This window comes from Pungitius pungitius, chromosome 20 (genome assembly GCF_949316345.1).
Source record: "Pungitius pungitius chromosome 20, fPunPun2.1, whole genome shotgun sequence".
NCBI lineage: Eukaryota > Metazoa > Chordata > Actinopteri > Perciformes > Gasterosteidae > Pungitius > Pungitius pungitius.
The window spans coordinates 205025-218820 of record NC_084919.1 but is presented as its reverse complement, the minus strand read 5'-3'; the positions used below and the strand labels follow the sequence as shown (position 1 = coordinate 218820).

At 48.6% G+C, this 13796-nt stretch overlaps 2 protein-coding genes across 4 annotated transcripts; one reads left to right on the top strand and one right to left on the bottom strand.

The window, feature by feature from the left end:
- Nucleotides 1-66: 66 nt before the first annotated feature.
- On the bottom strand, nt 67-5297 carry zbtb1 (zinc finger and BTB domain containing 1). The gene is made up of 2 exons (XM_037450032.2): nt 4844-5297; nt 67-3612 (listed from the first exon to the last, which is right to left on the bottom strand). Exon 2 carries the CDS (start codon nt 3606-3608, stop codon nt 1674-1676), a length of 1935 nt encoding a protein of 644 aa, XP_037305929.2. The 5' UTR covers nt 3609-3612; nt 4844-5297; the 3' UTR covers nt 67-1673.
- A 1014-nt stretch (nt 5298-6311) lies between these two features.
- On the top strand, nt 6312-12214 carry zbtb25 (zinc finger and BTB domain containing 25). 3 transcript variants are annotated; one of them, XM_037450043.2, is made up of 4 exons: nt 6312-6524; nt 7283-7387; nt 9579-9757; nt 10430-12214. In XM_037450043.2, exons 2-4 carry the CDS (start codon nt 7340-7342, stop codon nt 11550-11552), a joined length of 1350 nt encoding a protein of 449 aa, XP_037305940.2. In that variant the 5' UTR covers nt 6312-6524; nt 7283-7339; the 3' UTR covers nt 11553-12214. The 3 variants fall into 3 exon arrangements, with proteins under 3 accessions (XP_037305940.2, XP_037305941.2, XP_062415546.1); XM_037450044.2 differs by lacking the exon at nt 7283-7387 and having other exon boundaries at nt 6316-6524; XM_062559562.1 differs by lacking the exon at nt 6312-6524 and having other exon boundaries at nt 7184-7387.
- Nucleotides 12215-13796: the final 1582 nt, after the last annotated feature.

Sequence of the window (13796 nt, the reverse complement as noted above, 5' to 3'; positions counted from 1 at the left end):
GATCTGTGGCTCACGGTTTGTTGGAGAGAAACAATAAGAATTTCACTCGATCCATCAAGTCGATGCCAGCGATTCGGTTTCTTTGTTCGCTTCGATGAAAGAAGTTTTAGAACCTGTAACGTGTTTCAACCCATAAGTGAACATTGGAGCAGACGATACCATTTTGAACGGTGTGAAGCGTTCATATGTTCGCTGTACACAATAATCCGGATGGTTCTGGTCCGATTCCAAACCAAAAATGTGAATATTAAAATGTACGACCCGTCAAGTTTTATCTCCAAAGTAGTATGTAAATGGTAGACAACACAAACCAATACTATACACAGGACCAATAATCATAACATAATCAATAGTGATACAGAGAACTATAAAAGCGATAATGTAAATATTAATAATACCAATAGTAATATTAGGAATCAAAGATAACTTAACTCAGTTTATTTGGAGAAGTCAGAAGTTTCAGATGAAAAGAACACAAGGAACAGCTGATGAAATGATGACATCACCACAAGAGACCTTTGACCTTTCACACCTGGTCCCTGTGTGAACGGGACTGAAGGCGGAGCTTCTACCATTAAGAGGTTGGGTCTGTGTTGGGTGTGAGGGGCTAGACAAGGGTTCTAATGGTTCTGGTTCTCCTGATGCGATCCAGAGGACCAGATACGTTAAACTAGTTCCAGTTTAGTCTAAAGCTGGTTTCGTCTTCTTCAGAATCACAACGTGGATTTATTTAAGCGAACAGAAAACAGTGAACAATGAATTATAAGGCAACAGATTCAGCAGAAGAACCAGGACGGGGTTCTGGTCTCAGTCTGACCCGGACGAGGTCACCGCCCTATTGAGAAATGTGAATCCATAAAATGGGTCAAAGATAAATGATCTTTCACTTCCCAAAACATTATTAATCAGCATTAAATATTATATTCTATAATATTGCTTTATAAAAATTAAAATAATAATTGAAATGCTTTTTAGGATGTTATTAATAAATATTGTAGACCAGATGTCATCAAACATCAATATGGATCATCAATGATCAATAACTACCACACTCATCCTTCAGAACATCCTGTGTGTTGGTTTGGACTGAACCGAGCAGCGTCCATCCCCCAGCATGCATCACTGTGAAGAAGACTAGTGTTCAAACAGGAAGTGGACCCTCCTCAGGGTACTGCAAACGTTCCAGATGGTTTTCCTGAAGACGTTCACATTGAGAGGAGCAGAACCACACAGGCACAAACTCCCCTCCAGCAACAGAACCTCAGCCGTATCAGGTGACTGGTACCAGCTCGTCCAATGAGATTCGCTTCTTTGGGTTTTTGGACTTAAAGAACTGTGAAAGCAAGCATCATGTAAAGGTCCTTCTGCGTATGAAACCCAGCTTCTTCACCAACATTAAGACTATCAAACATCTGGTTCGCTGGTTTCCTTACTTCACCATGTTAGCGAGTTAGCTAGTTAGCTAGTTAGCGAGTTAGCTGCTACACGTGATGGAAATGTCTTCTGTTGTGGAAACAAACAGAAGACAGGTAGAAAGCTGCCAACAGGTCAGCTGTTGAAGGCCTGCTCACGTGATGCATATACTTTAAAAGTGCAAGTAGTCTTTTTGGTGCTCAAGTGCATTTGTTTGTCACATTTATGGCTTTTCTTCGCAGCAGGCGCAGCGAGCGGCGCTACAATCTCTTGGTGTGCTTGGAGTTATAGTGGCTCCTCATGTCTTTGCGGAGGCGGAACTTCTCTCCGCAGACGCCGCAGATGTACAAGTGGACGTCCATGTGCTTCTCCAGCTGCTCTCCGCCGGGGAAGATCTGGAAACACACCTGACAGATGGTTTCCCCGGGCGACAGGTGTGAGATCATGTGGCGCACGTGGTCGTGCTTGAGGAAGGTGCCCTGGTCGCACACCGGGCAGACGTAGCGCGCCATGCCTTTGTGCATGTCGGTGTGCAGCCGCAGCTGCCGCTCCCGCAGGAACTGCTTCCCGCAGGTCTGGCAGGTGAACTGCTTCTCCTTGGTGTGGACCGTGTAGTGCTCCCGCAGGTGGCAGCGCTGGTAGAAGCCTTTGCCGCAGATGCCGCAGAAGTGCTTGCGCCGGTGGTCCAGTTCGCCGGCCTCCTCCAGCAGCGCCGGGCGGAAAAGCTCCTGGTCGTGGCAGGACAGCGCGTGCTCCAGCACCGAGCTCTCGCTCTGGAACAGCGCGGCGCAGTGAGGGCAGGCCAGGTCCGAGGCCTCCATCAGCGCCTCCTCCATCTCCTGAGGCTCCTCCAGCAGCGACGCCTCGTCCTCCCCGTGGGAGTCCGACTCGCCGCCCTGGGACTCGCCGCAGCGCTCTGCGTGCTCCTGCAGCTGCCGGCCTTTGATCAGCACCTGGCCGCACCTGCCACAGGCGCAGATGTGGCCCATGTGGTTGGACAGGTAGTGGGCCGACTTGTCTTCCTCCGTCAGCGGAGCGCCGCACAGTTCACAGGGGGCGGAGTCGGCCTCCTGCTGCTCCTCTTTGACCTTACGGAGCTTCGCAGGAATACCTTCATCCTCACCGCTGTTCTCCAGACCCGAGACGCCGGGTTCCGGCTCGCGGTCCGATCCGGTTCTCGGCAGGTCTTTAGACGTGGTGTGGCGGAGGCGGTCTCCGACCCGAACTGCTTCCATCTGGGAGAATGTGCTTCCCTCTGGTTCCGTCTTGATGAAGACACCCCGGGTCGACCCGGCGCCAAGATCGGACTGGGCCTTTGCGTCGGGCCAGTCGTCCTCGCCTTTACAGGTGAACCGAAGCTCCTCGGCGCTCTCGGAGGCGGAGCTCTCGGCTTTGCTGGACTCGTCCCCATCGGCGCCGCCCCTCGGCTGATGGAAGGCCTTCCGGTTGGTGCACGTCAGGATGTGTTCGATCAAAAGCTTCTCGCAGCTGAAGACAAACCCGCAGTCGTCGCAGGTGTAGGTGCGACCAAACCGGGGCCGGTCTTTGAGGGCCGAGCTCCTGGCGCCGGGCCTCTTCCTCAGGTCGCAGGGCTGGTCAGCCGGCCCGTCCACCGCAGGTGGTGCACCTACAAAAGGAGTCGACACCACCTCCTCCGCCGCCGCTCTGCTGACGGTGACAGGACGGCCATCAATGCTGCCGGCTGCTTTTGGTAGAAGCTCCGCCTCCGGGGCGGGGGGGCTCTGCAGCTCGTACATGCGGACGCCGAACATCATCTTGCCGGCGGCCGGGCAGGCTGAAGAGGAGGTGGAGGAGGACGGGGCCAGGGTGGAGCTCCGGATGTCCCGGAGGTCCTCGAGCGAATCGGGGATGTAATACATCTGCAGGTAGGCCATGGAGGCCTTCAGCTCCTCGAACTCGTAGCTGCCCACCACGATGCGACCCAGGTACATGAGCTGGAGGATGAGGTCAAAGCACTCGGCGCTGATCCGCATGTTGCTGAGGTCCAGGCGGCCCGCGCCCTGCTGGTCACGGATGAACATCATCCTGAAGTAGGAGCTGCAGGCCGCCAGCACGGCCTTGTGGGCCCTGAAGTAGATGTCCCCGATGGCGATGAGGCAGTCGCACAGGAAGCCCCACTCGCGCTGGTTGTTGAGCTGCTGGAGGACGTGGTCGCTGTGGCTCGGCCTCGCCATCGCCCTGAAGGACACACGGCCATTACTTTCAGAAGGAAACAACATTTTCATCATTACAACATGCACTCAGGGGCCACTTTATCAGGACACCTGTTCTACGCGTTTATAACCAGCCAATCGCTGCCTTGAGGACGCAGACGTGCTGAAGGTCAAAGCATCACAAGAGGATTTAAGGGAAATAAAAATAACTTTGGTTGGTTTTGTTATTTTTCCACACAAACATTAACATGTTGTCTGTGGGGCAGAAAGCACCAACTAATCCCATCACCGAAGTAGTCGGTCTGGCCCGAGGGAGGGGGGGGGGGAGGGGGGATTTCGCTGAGCATGGCTTATATGCTGCAGCCTACCAGAGTGTTGTTCTGACCATGTCCATCCCTTAATGACCACAGTGTACCATCTTCTGCAGGATGATCATCTCAAACATGAGGAGGAGTTCACTGTATGGCCTCTAAGTCACAACATCTCAACCCAGTAGAGCTCCTTTGGGATGTGGTGGGACGGAGATCTGCATCACAGATGTGCAGCCGACAAACCTGCAGCAGCTGGGTGATGCTGTCACGTCAATATGGACCAAAACCTCTGAGGAATGTTTCCAACACCTTGTAGAACACCAGGAATTAAGAAGAAAAGGGGTCCAACCTTCTACTAGCAAGGTGGACCTGATCCAGTGGCCGGTGGGTGTACTTTGTAGTACTTAATACTGTGTACACACAAAATATACACGCAGCATATACTGTGTACACACACAGTATAAGGCAGAGAGAGAAGGGAGAGGCCGGCCGCACTCACGAGGTAAAATGGAGATTATAGGAGGTTAGCTACGTTAAGCTAAGAGCAGCTACCATCGACACAACCGGAAGTTGTGACGACTTACGCTCCAGAATAAAAATAATAAAACTCGACACGGTGTAAAACAGACAAAATAACAAAATGATTCATTCATTCTTTTTTTAATGATTGATTATTATTACAGTAACGTGGCATTAACGACGATTTTAATATGTTCTAGAGGGATTTAATAGTTACTATCTTTACTCGTTCTTTATTGTGAAAAACTAGACCGGATGTGACACATGCACATCCCATTCACTTGACGCTGCAACAGTGATATCTCTCCCGCAAACAGTCCCGCCACCCCCGCACAATCTCCCGCACACCAGCAGGCCGCGAGGACTTTCTTCATAGTTCACCCCGCCAGGCGGCTCTGAGAGCCGGGCAGGGTCCCGACCACTCACCGTGGGTACCGGAGGAGCGGTAGTGTTTGTGGAGGATTCCTCTCCGGAGACGCGTTGTGTTCGGGCGGACAAGAGGCTTCTTCTTCTTCTTCTTTCTTCTCTTCTTCTTCTTCTGCTGCTGCTGATGTTTCTTCTTCTCCTCTCGCAGGATGAGAGAACTTCCGCACTTTGCCGCTCCGTCAGTGCGCGGGGCCCAAGAAGACAAAATAAAAGACTTCCGGTCAGAATGTCAGCCTTCAGAATAGATGTACATTTATTAATCAACTCCTTGTGTTATATAAAAACGAAGAGGTGTCACTCTGATTCACTTCACTGAACCATTTTGTGTTTCTTGTTGTTCCTTTAATTTTATTTTGTATATCCCAAAATCACATAGAGGGCTTTACAGTCTGTACACATGCCACATCCCATGTCGCAAAACCCTCACGTCTCCAATAACTCCCCCAAAAATGAAATAACTCTTAAACGAGGAGAAGAAAGGCACAAACCTTAGTGAGAAGGGCTGAAGAGGGACCCCCCCCCCCCCCCCTCCTGGGATGGACAGACAATAATGAATGTGTAGAGATAAAATATTCACATCCGATGACAGAAAGGATTCAATAATTCTGCAGTGGAACCTCCATCAGATAGAACCTCCATCAGATAGAACCTCCATCAGATAGAACCTCCATCAGATGTAACCTCCATCAGATAGAACCTCCATCAGATAGAACCTCCATCAGATAGAACCTCCATCAGATGTAACCTCCATCAGATAGAACCTCCATCAGATGTAACCTCCATCAGATAGAACCTCCATCAGATAGAACCTCCATCAGATGTAACCTCCATCAGATAGAACCTCCATCAGATAGAACCTCCATCAGATAGAACCTCCATCAGATGTAACCTCCATCAGATAGAACCTCCATCAGATAGAACCTCCATCAGATGTAACCTCCATCAGATAGAACCTCCATCAGATCCACAGAAGCCTGCAGGAAGGCGAAGCACATACTTCAAAGAAGCATAGTGGGTCATTATTATTATTGATCATGATGACAGTAATAGTAATATGATTCATGTTATTATTATTATTATTCCTTTAACATATTTTTTTCAATATTCAAGATATTTTGGTACATTTCTATATTACGTTGTATCTATTTTAAATCATAATACTGTTGTTTATATTTCTTATATAATAATATGTTTCACAGTAGATTACCTATTTAGACGTGATATATTTTATTACATGATAGTATTTTTATAAGATTATAATGTTTATTTTCCGTTATACTACTTCTCTTTGATATTAGCATGTTTTATCAACTAATGTGTAAAATACAGTATATTATATATGTGTAGTAATACCATTGGCTCCGTTTTTCAATAACAAACTAAATATTTAACGGTTCTGAACATGTGTTTCTTTAAATTTCCCTCCCATCATGCAATGGGGCAGCCGTGTTTGATCACCTCATGTCATTTAATCGATCAAGTAAAACAAGCTCATTTTATTATTTATTTAAATCTACCCGGTTTCTTTCGGATGATCGATTAGGTATGGATAGGTGACATCAACGGGTCATGTGACCAGCCCCTATGACCTTACTCTCGCGAGACTTGACGCGTCTTTCTGCGAGATCATCTCACCAAGAAATCGGATCCAGAACCAGAAGACAATCTGCACATTTCTGCGGTAAGAGGCCGATCGAGCGCCGCGGGGCGCGGTACGCGTGCACGCGCAAACATCAGAGTTTGTGTACGGGCTGCGTGGCCATGTGCACGCGACTGTGATGCGTTTGAGGTACCGAGGACATGCGTGCTGCTGAATTTGAATGAGACGCAGGAGGATGGAGGAGGCTGCAGCCCCACACGACGTGCACGCGCCGTGTTGTTTGGTCGCGCGTGTGTCCTGTTTCCGGTCATTTTGGATCTGTGGCTCAATCCCAATCTCCCCGCTAACCTCTAACCCCTAACCCCTGACCCCTCTGACGTCACGTGGTCAGTGGTGGAGTGTGTGAGGGCTTTAAATGGAGTAAATATGAAGGACAACATTTGCAGCATTTTATATTTCATGAATAGATGAATAAATATCATTTTAAAGCACAAATGTCACTGTTCTTTAAGGTTTATAAAGGGCTCCAATGTCCGAGAGCCTCAATCATTCGACCATGTGACGAAGGGACAGAACCAAACCTCACAGAGTCAGACGGTGTGTGTGTGTGTGTGTGTGTGTGTGTGTGTGTGTGTGTGTGTGAGGGTGCAGGTTGGCCTGTGTGTGAGTATATGTGTGTGTGTGTGTGCTCTTCACTGAGGTCAAAGGGCAGAGGGGCAGACTGATGTCACAAGCACGGTGACCTGCTGTCACAGAGAAGGATGAATATTATTGACATATTATTATTATTATTATTTTGCTGGTACAATTCAACATTGTTGTCCTCTACCGTCCACCAGGCTCTTTGGGTCATTTCCTGGAAGAACTGGACGTCCTTCTGTCCAACTTCCCTGAAAATGGCCCCAACTCATCCTGCTAGGAGCCTTCAACATCCCGACAGAGAAGTCATCTGAGCTCTTACTCCTCTTCTACCACGAACATCACGTCTCTGATCACTTCTTCATCTCCTACTCTCTCTGACTCCGTCAACTGACTCTGTCCCTCATCACGACATTCCCTCCTCTGGTCTCCTCTGTTCTATCAGATCTCCTCTCAACTGACTCCTTCTCACTCTTACACCCCAACGTCGCTGCAGAAACTCTCCTCCCTGTCCTCCTCTCTCTCCTCTCTGTCCTCCTCTCTCTCCTCTCTGTCCTCCTCTCTCTCCTCTGTGTCCTCCTCTCTCTCCTCTCTGTCCTCCTCTCCCTCTCCTCCCTGTCCTCCTCTCTGTCCTCTCTGTCCTCTTAAGACTCGACAGACCGGCAGATCCTTCAATCTATTTCGATGTTTCTATCTCTCCCAAAAGCTACGGATCTAGAATTGAATCCTCATTTTCTCCAACCTGTATAAACCTGTGTGGGCGGATCAGTATGTATTAATCCTAATGAGACGTTTCATCAATTATAGCAGTGGAACATCCAGAAGTTTCTTATGCACCAAATGAACTTTAGGAAAAACACGGCATTCAACGTCTTTCCTAATGTTCTACGCCTCAAACATGTACAGTCTATGGGACAGTATGTGGGACAGTCTATGAGACAGTGTGGGACAGTCTATGGGACAGTATGTGGGACAGTCTATGAGACAGTGTGGGACAGTCTATGGGACAGTATGTGGGACAGTCTATGAGACAGTGTGGGACAGTCTATGGGATAGTATATGTGGGACAGTGTATGAGACAGTGTGGGACAGTCTATGGGATAGTATATGTGGGACAGTGTATGAGACAGTGTGGGACAGTCTATGGGATAGTATATGTGGGACAGTGTATGAGACAGTGTGGGACAGTCTATGGGACAGTATGTGGGACAGTCTATGAGACAGTATGTGGGACAGTCTATGGGACAGTATGTGGGACAGTCTATGAGACAGTGTGGGACAGTCTATGGGACAGTATGTGGGACAGTCTATGAGACAGTGTGGGAAAGTCTATGGGACAGTATGTGGGACAGTCTATGAGACAGTGTGGGACAGTCTATGGGACAGTATGTGGGACAGTCTATGAGACAGTGTGGGACAGTCTATGGGACAGTATGTGGGACAGTCTATGAGACAGTGTGGGACAGTCTATGGGACAGTATGTGGGACAGTCTATGAGACAGTGTGGGACAGTCTATGGGACAGTATGTGGGACAGTCTATGAGACAGTGTGGGACAGTCTATGGGATAGTATATGTGGGACAGTGTATGAGACAGTGTGGGACAGTCTATGGGATAGTATATGTGGGACAGTGTATGAGACAGTGTGGGACATTCTATGGGACAGTATGTGGGACAGTCTATGAGACAGTATGTGGGACAGTCTATGGGACAGTATGTGGGACAGTCTATGGGACAGTCTATGGGACAGTCTATGGGACAGTATGTGAGACAGTCTATGGGACAGTCTATGGGACAGTATGTGGGACAGTCTATGGGACAGTATGTGGGACAGTATGTGAGACAGTCTATGGGACAGTCTATGGGACAGTATGTGAGACAGTCTATGGGACAGTCTATGGGACAGTATGTGAGACAGTCTATGGGACAGTCTATGGGACAGTATGTGGGACAGTCTATGGGACAGTATGTGGGACAGTATGTGGGACAGTCTATGGGACAGTATGTGGGACAGTATGTGGGACAGTCTATGTTATGTGGTCTTCTCCATCTACGGCTCCAGAAGGTCTTCTGGTAAATGAATGATTGTCTTCAGCATCGATAGCGCTCATACAGGGCGTCATCGTGATGTCATAACGGGTCTTTGTGATCTCGGAGATCTCTTTTTATAAAACGTTTATCTAACTGGTGTCGCTCCTTCATCAATGAGGAGGAGAGCTGCCTTTTTTCTGGGGACTGGTGAACTAACCCTGCTGGCTCAAATGAACCTGCGCCGGAGCAGGTTCAAGTTCTTCGATGTAAATTGCTAAAAATGCAGCCTTCTTCTGATCGGGGTAACTGGAGCAGGGCTGCAGTCTGCTTTGTGCTTTAGTTTGTCTTGTTGTCTTGTTTTAGTTTTCTGTGTATCTGTGATTATTCACATCCTTGATTCTCTGACTATTCTGATCCACTTGTGTATGAAGTAACCATGACAACAGGTGTGTGTCTGTGTTGCAGTGGGTCATGGAGTCATCCTCTCACAGCCTCTTCCTGCTGCAGCAGCTTAATGTCCAGAGAGAGTTTGGGTTCCTGTGCGACTGCACCGTCGCCATTGGCAACGTCTACTTCAAAGCTCACCGGGCCGTGCTGGCAGCGTTCTCCAACTACTTCAAGATGATCTTCATCCACCAGACCAGGTCTCTGTAGCCCTAGACCAAAGCTGTGTCTTAGTTCAGGGACTTGCATCCTTGGAGGATCCAGCCTTCTGGTCTACCTGGGCTGGGTCCAACAACCGCATAGGCTGAACTGAGCGGCCTCTGACACGGGGGTCTTGCCTGGGGGGGGGGACTTTCTGCTTGGCAGAAGCATTTATTTTTACACTTCATCGCATAGCGGGCGGAGCTACTTGTGTTACATGTATTGATATTGAATCGTGGTTATAACTTTATAACAACAATGAATAACCCACAACAAACACTCTTTAACAGGGTGAAACACCACAACAGGGTCCCTCTAAGCTCCGGGCAGGTGAGGAGGGTCCTACTAACAGTAGACCTGGTGAGGAGGGTCCTACTAACAGTAGACCAGGTGAGGAGGGTCCTACTAACAGTAGACCTGGTGAGGAGGGTACCTTTAAAAGTAGACCAGGTGAGGAGGGTCCTACTAACAGTAGACTAGGTGAGGAGGGTCCTACTAACAGTAGACTAGGTGAGGAGGGTCCTACTAACAGTAGACCTGGTGGGCAGGGTCCTACTAACAGTAGACCAGGTGGGCAGGGTCCCTTTAACAGTAGACCAGGTTGGAGGGTCCCTCTGACCATAGACCAGGTCCCATGGACCCTATGCTGACCCTCTTGCTCTTGTCCTCAGTGAGTGCATAAAGATCCAGCCCGCCGACATTCAGCCAGACGTGTTCAGCTACCTGCTGCACATCATGTACACCGGGCGCTGCCCCAAGCAGCCGGTGGACCCGAGCCGGCTGCAGGACGGCATCAAGTTCCTTCACGCCTACCAATTGTGCCGGAAACACGCCGAGGGCGCCGCAGACTCCGCCGTGGACGACGACATGGTCCGCATGTCCAACCTGTACGGGATCCAAATCTCATCTCAGCTTGCCAACAAAGAAGCGGGCGGAGCCTCTGAGACCACCTCCGCGCCTCCCGAGGGCCGGAGCGGGGGCTCCCACCCCCAGCTGGCCCTCGCCGCCGGACTGGAGGGGGTCTCGTCTGCAACGCACAACGTGTGCTCCGTGGCGTCCGGGGAGGACTCAAACATCACCGCCTGCATCAAGAAGGAGCGGGTGGAGGAGGAAGAGGAGGAGGAGGACGGCGAGGAGGCGCCCGGGGGGGGGTCTCTGGGTAGCAGCCCCACGCAGGATCTCCTCTTCAAAGACCGAGCCCTGCTCCTGCTGTGCCCCCGCTGTGGGGAGCGCTGCTCCTCTCCCGAGGACCTGAGGGATCACCTTTTCAGCCACGCCCTGGACCCGGGGTCACAGGGCGGCGAGCCGGATACTGGCGGGGAGGAAGGTCCAAAAGAGGTCCGCGAGCCACTAGACGCCGGCTGCCTGGAGGAGGCGCTGAGGCAGAGCCAGGCGTTGGCCAACGAGCTGGCGGCGGAGCTAAGGAGGAGCCGGGGCGGAGGAGGTGGGGCCATCAGCCCCCCCCTCGCCGTTCCCCACTCCCGCAGGCGTAAGATCGCCTGCGCCGTGTGCAGCCTGCGCTTCTCCCACAAGAGCCAACTGCAGGAGCACATGTACGCCCACACCGGCAGGCCGGCCCGCTACCACCGCTACAACCGCCTCTGCAGCCAGCTCTTCCAGGCCTCCGCCCACTTCTGCGAGGGCAGGACCGAGCCCGGGGGCGGAGCCTCATCCGGCGGCGGCGCCCCACTCCCCGAGGAGGTCAACAGGGACCATCAGGACAACGGCAGCTCCTGCTACTCGCTGGACTCCGAGGTCTCCCAGGAGAGCGTGGACGGCGTGCCGGTGGAGTGATGTCATCGGCCTGCTGGTACCTGCGCTGGGATCAGAAACTCAATCTACAATATTCATAGGAAAGCAACTCTGTGGCTTCTTGGGACTATTTGTGTTTTCCTACGATTCATCACTTTGGGCTTTTTTGTGATCAAACAGATGATCAATAACAACAACTCGTCCCACGTCATAGGTTTGTAGAAACTTGATTTTCCACATTCACCAACGGACAGTGAACGCCTCACTTTAAGTTCAAAAGCTCCGCTAATGTGATGATTAGTTGGGTGTGAAGACGTTTTAATGTGAAAAGACGCAGCAGTGCCTTCCTGAAGTTGTATGTGTTGTTTCCATGACAATCTGAAGAGTAAAATATCAATATTATTGATCAGTGCTTCATTATTCTTATCAGAACGTTCATTAAGGGGTAATGTTTAAAGTGAACAATAAAACAGGTGCTGATTCCTTTATTTTGAAAAGGTGTTGAAATGATTACTTAATTTCTTAATAAATCAGTGTTCTCTTCCTTTAACGTCACACAAACAGTCTCCATTGATGAAGAGTTGAGATGTCATTGATTATTGATGAATGGATGCAAGGTTATTAATTATTGATTGTGAATGTTCGTTGTGATCTCGCTGTTAAATAAATCAGTGTTTTCTTTTATACACAAAAGTCTGTTTTTTCACCAACCAAAAGCTGGGTTAGATATACCTGAGACTTACCTATTTTATAGTTTCTTTTATTCATCATGTGTTTTTATCATTTTCACTTTTACAGTTTTTTTCATTTGCTAACAAGCAAAACTCGTCACACATTCATCGACACACGAGTGTAAACAGACCGAACTGTGGATAATATTTCATTCCTTTCAGACAGAATCCATTCAATCACCACATTTTTCATACTCCACAAACAGCAAAACACAGCGTATTTGCAGGATATTTTTCATATGCTGACACACTGCTTTCAAACCTGATAAAACCACATTCAAATCAGAATGATGACACATTTCAAACATTTCTGGAGTAATTATTTTGAAATATAGAAAATCAAAGAATTATCAGTCCAAGCTCAGTAGTTGTACCAATAGTACATATTTTATTCTGGTGCTGGCGAGATGATCCATGTAACAGTACAATAGTCTACATTTTGAAACCTTACAATACAGTAATTGTTGTCTTTTACTGTAGAATCCAACGGTTTCCTCAGAGAGGCTGAAACTTTTCAAATGTGCAGGAAAACCAATAATTTGGGATTTTTTTTTTTTTTTTTTTTTTTTTTTTTTTATATTACATAAGGATGCTTTAGTACATTCAATAGATTAAAAATGGATTAATCAATAATGTTCATTCAATAAAGGTTCATAATTGATGTGATGCTCCGTGTTGCTAGTGTTCTTCAGGGTGCTGTGAGTGACACGTTGACTGAATGAGGATCCGTGGAACGAGCTCATTTTCAGACACTTCTGAAGGGTTTTGTAGGTTTGATTCACTTTTTGGGCAAAATGAATCTTGGAAATGGAGACTGTGAAGAGTTTTGAAAGTGTGGTTTCAGCATTGAACAAAGCTTCTTAGCAATTGAAAAAAACTGTAAGTTCTTCCTCTAAAGAAAGCAACTGGTAAGAAGTTAGTTTCCTGATCTTCTCTCCCTGGGAACATATCCAAATGTCTTCTGAAGCCCTTGAGGGTTCTTTCATCTACATCTCCATGGCAACAGACATAGTCAGACTATACCGGTGCAAAATAAACTTCAGTCCGAGGAGAACAGCTGGTGACGTCACACAGGAAGTGAAGGTCTGTCTTTTGCTTTAGAAGAAGAAGAAGAACGCATCCTTTAGTAATCACCATTTCACATTTAACCCTGCATCCCACTGCCGTAATGCGCCCCGAGGTGAGGGGCCCGTCAACACGGGACATGGAGCGGCAGGGTTCACACCATCAACACGCGACTCCATGTGTGTCCTTAGTGAGAAGAACATGAAGAAGACCACAGAGAAGACTGAACAGCGGTGTCTCTTTTGGCAGGCTGCATCCTTGGAGGACCCCTGGGGGGGGGGGGGGGGGGGGACCACAGAGAGCCTTTACATCTTCAGACTAAACCTCCACTAAAACTCTAACACACTGTAGACCTTAAACTGGACTCATAATGACTCTTATCTCTAAAGAGTATTTGATGAAATTGCACTTTCGCGTTTCTTGTTCTTCTGAGTTTGTTTCCTTATGGTTAAAAATTCACTTATTGTAAGTCGCTTTTCATAAAAGCCTC

Bases quoted from the DNA above. Each gene is read 5' to 3' on its own strand.
- zbtb1 (XM_037450032.2), bottom strand. From the start codon at position 3,608: ATGGCGAGGCCGAGCCACAGCGACCACGTCCTCCAGCAGCTCAACAAC.
- zbtb25 (XM_062559562.1), top strand. From the start codon at position 7,205: ATGAATATTATTGACATATTATTATTATTATTATTTTGCTGGTACAAT. The intron at 7,388-9,578 runs GTCATCTGAGCT...TCTGTGTTGCAG, and splicing joins TTCAACATCCCGACAGAGAA to TGGGTCATGGAGTCATCCTC. The intron at 9,758-10,429 runs GTCTCTGTAGCC...TCTTGTCCTCAG, and splicing joins ATCTTCATCCACCAGACCAG to TGAGTGCATAAAGATCCAGC.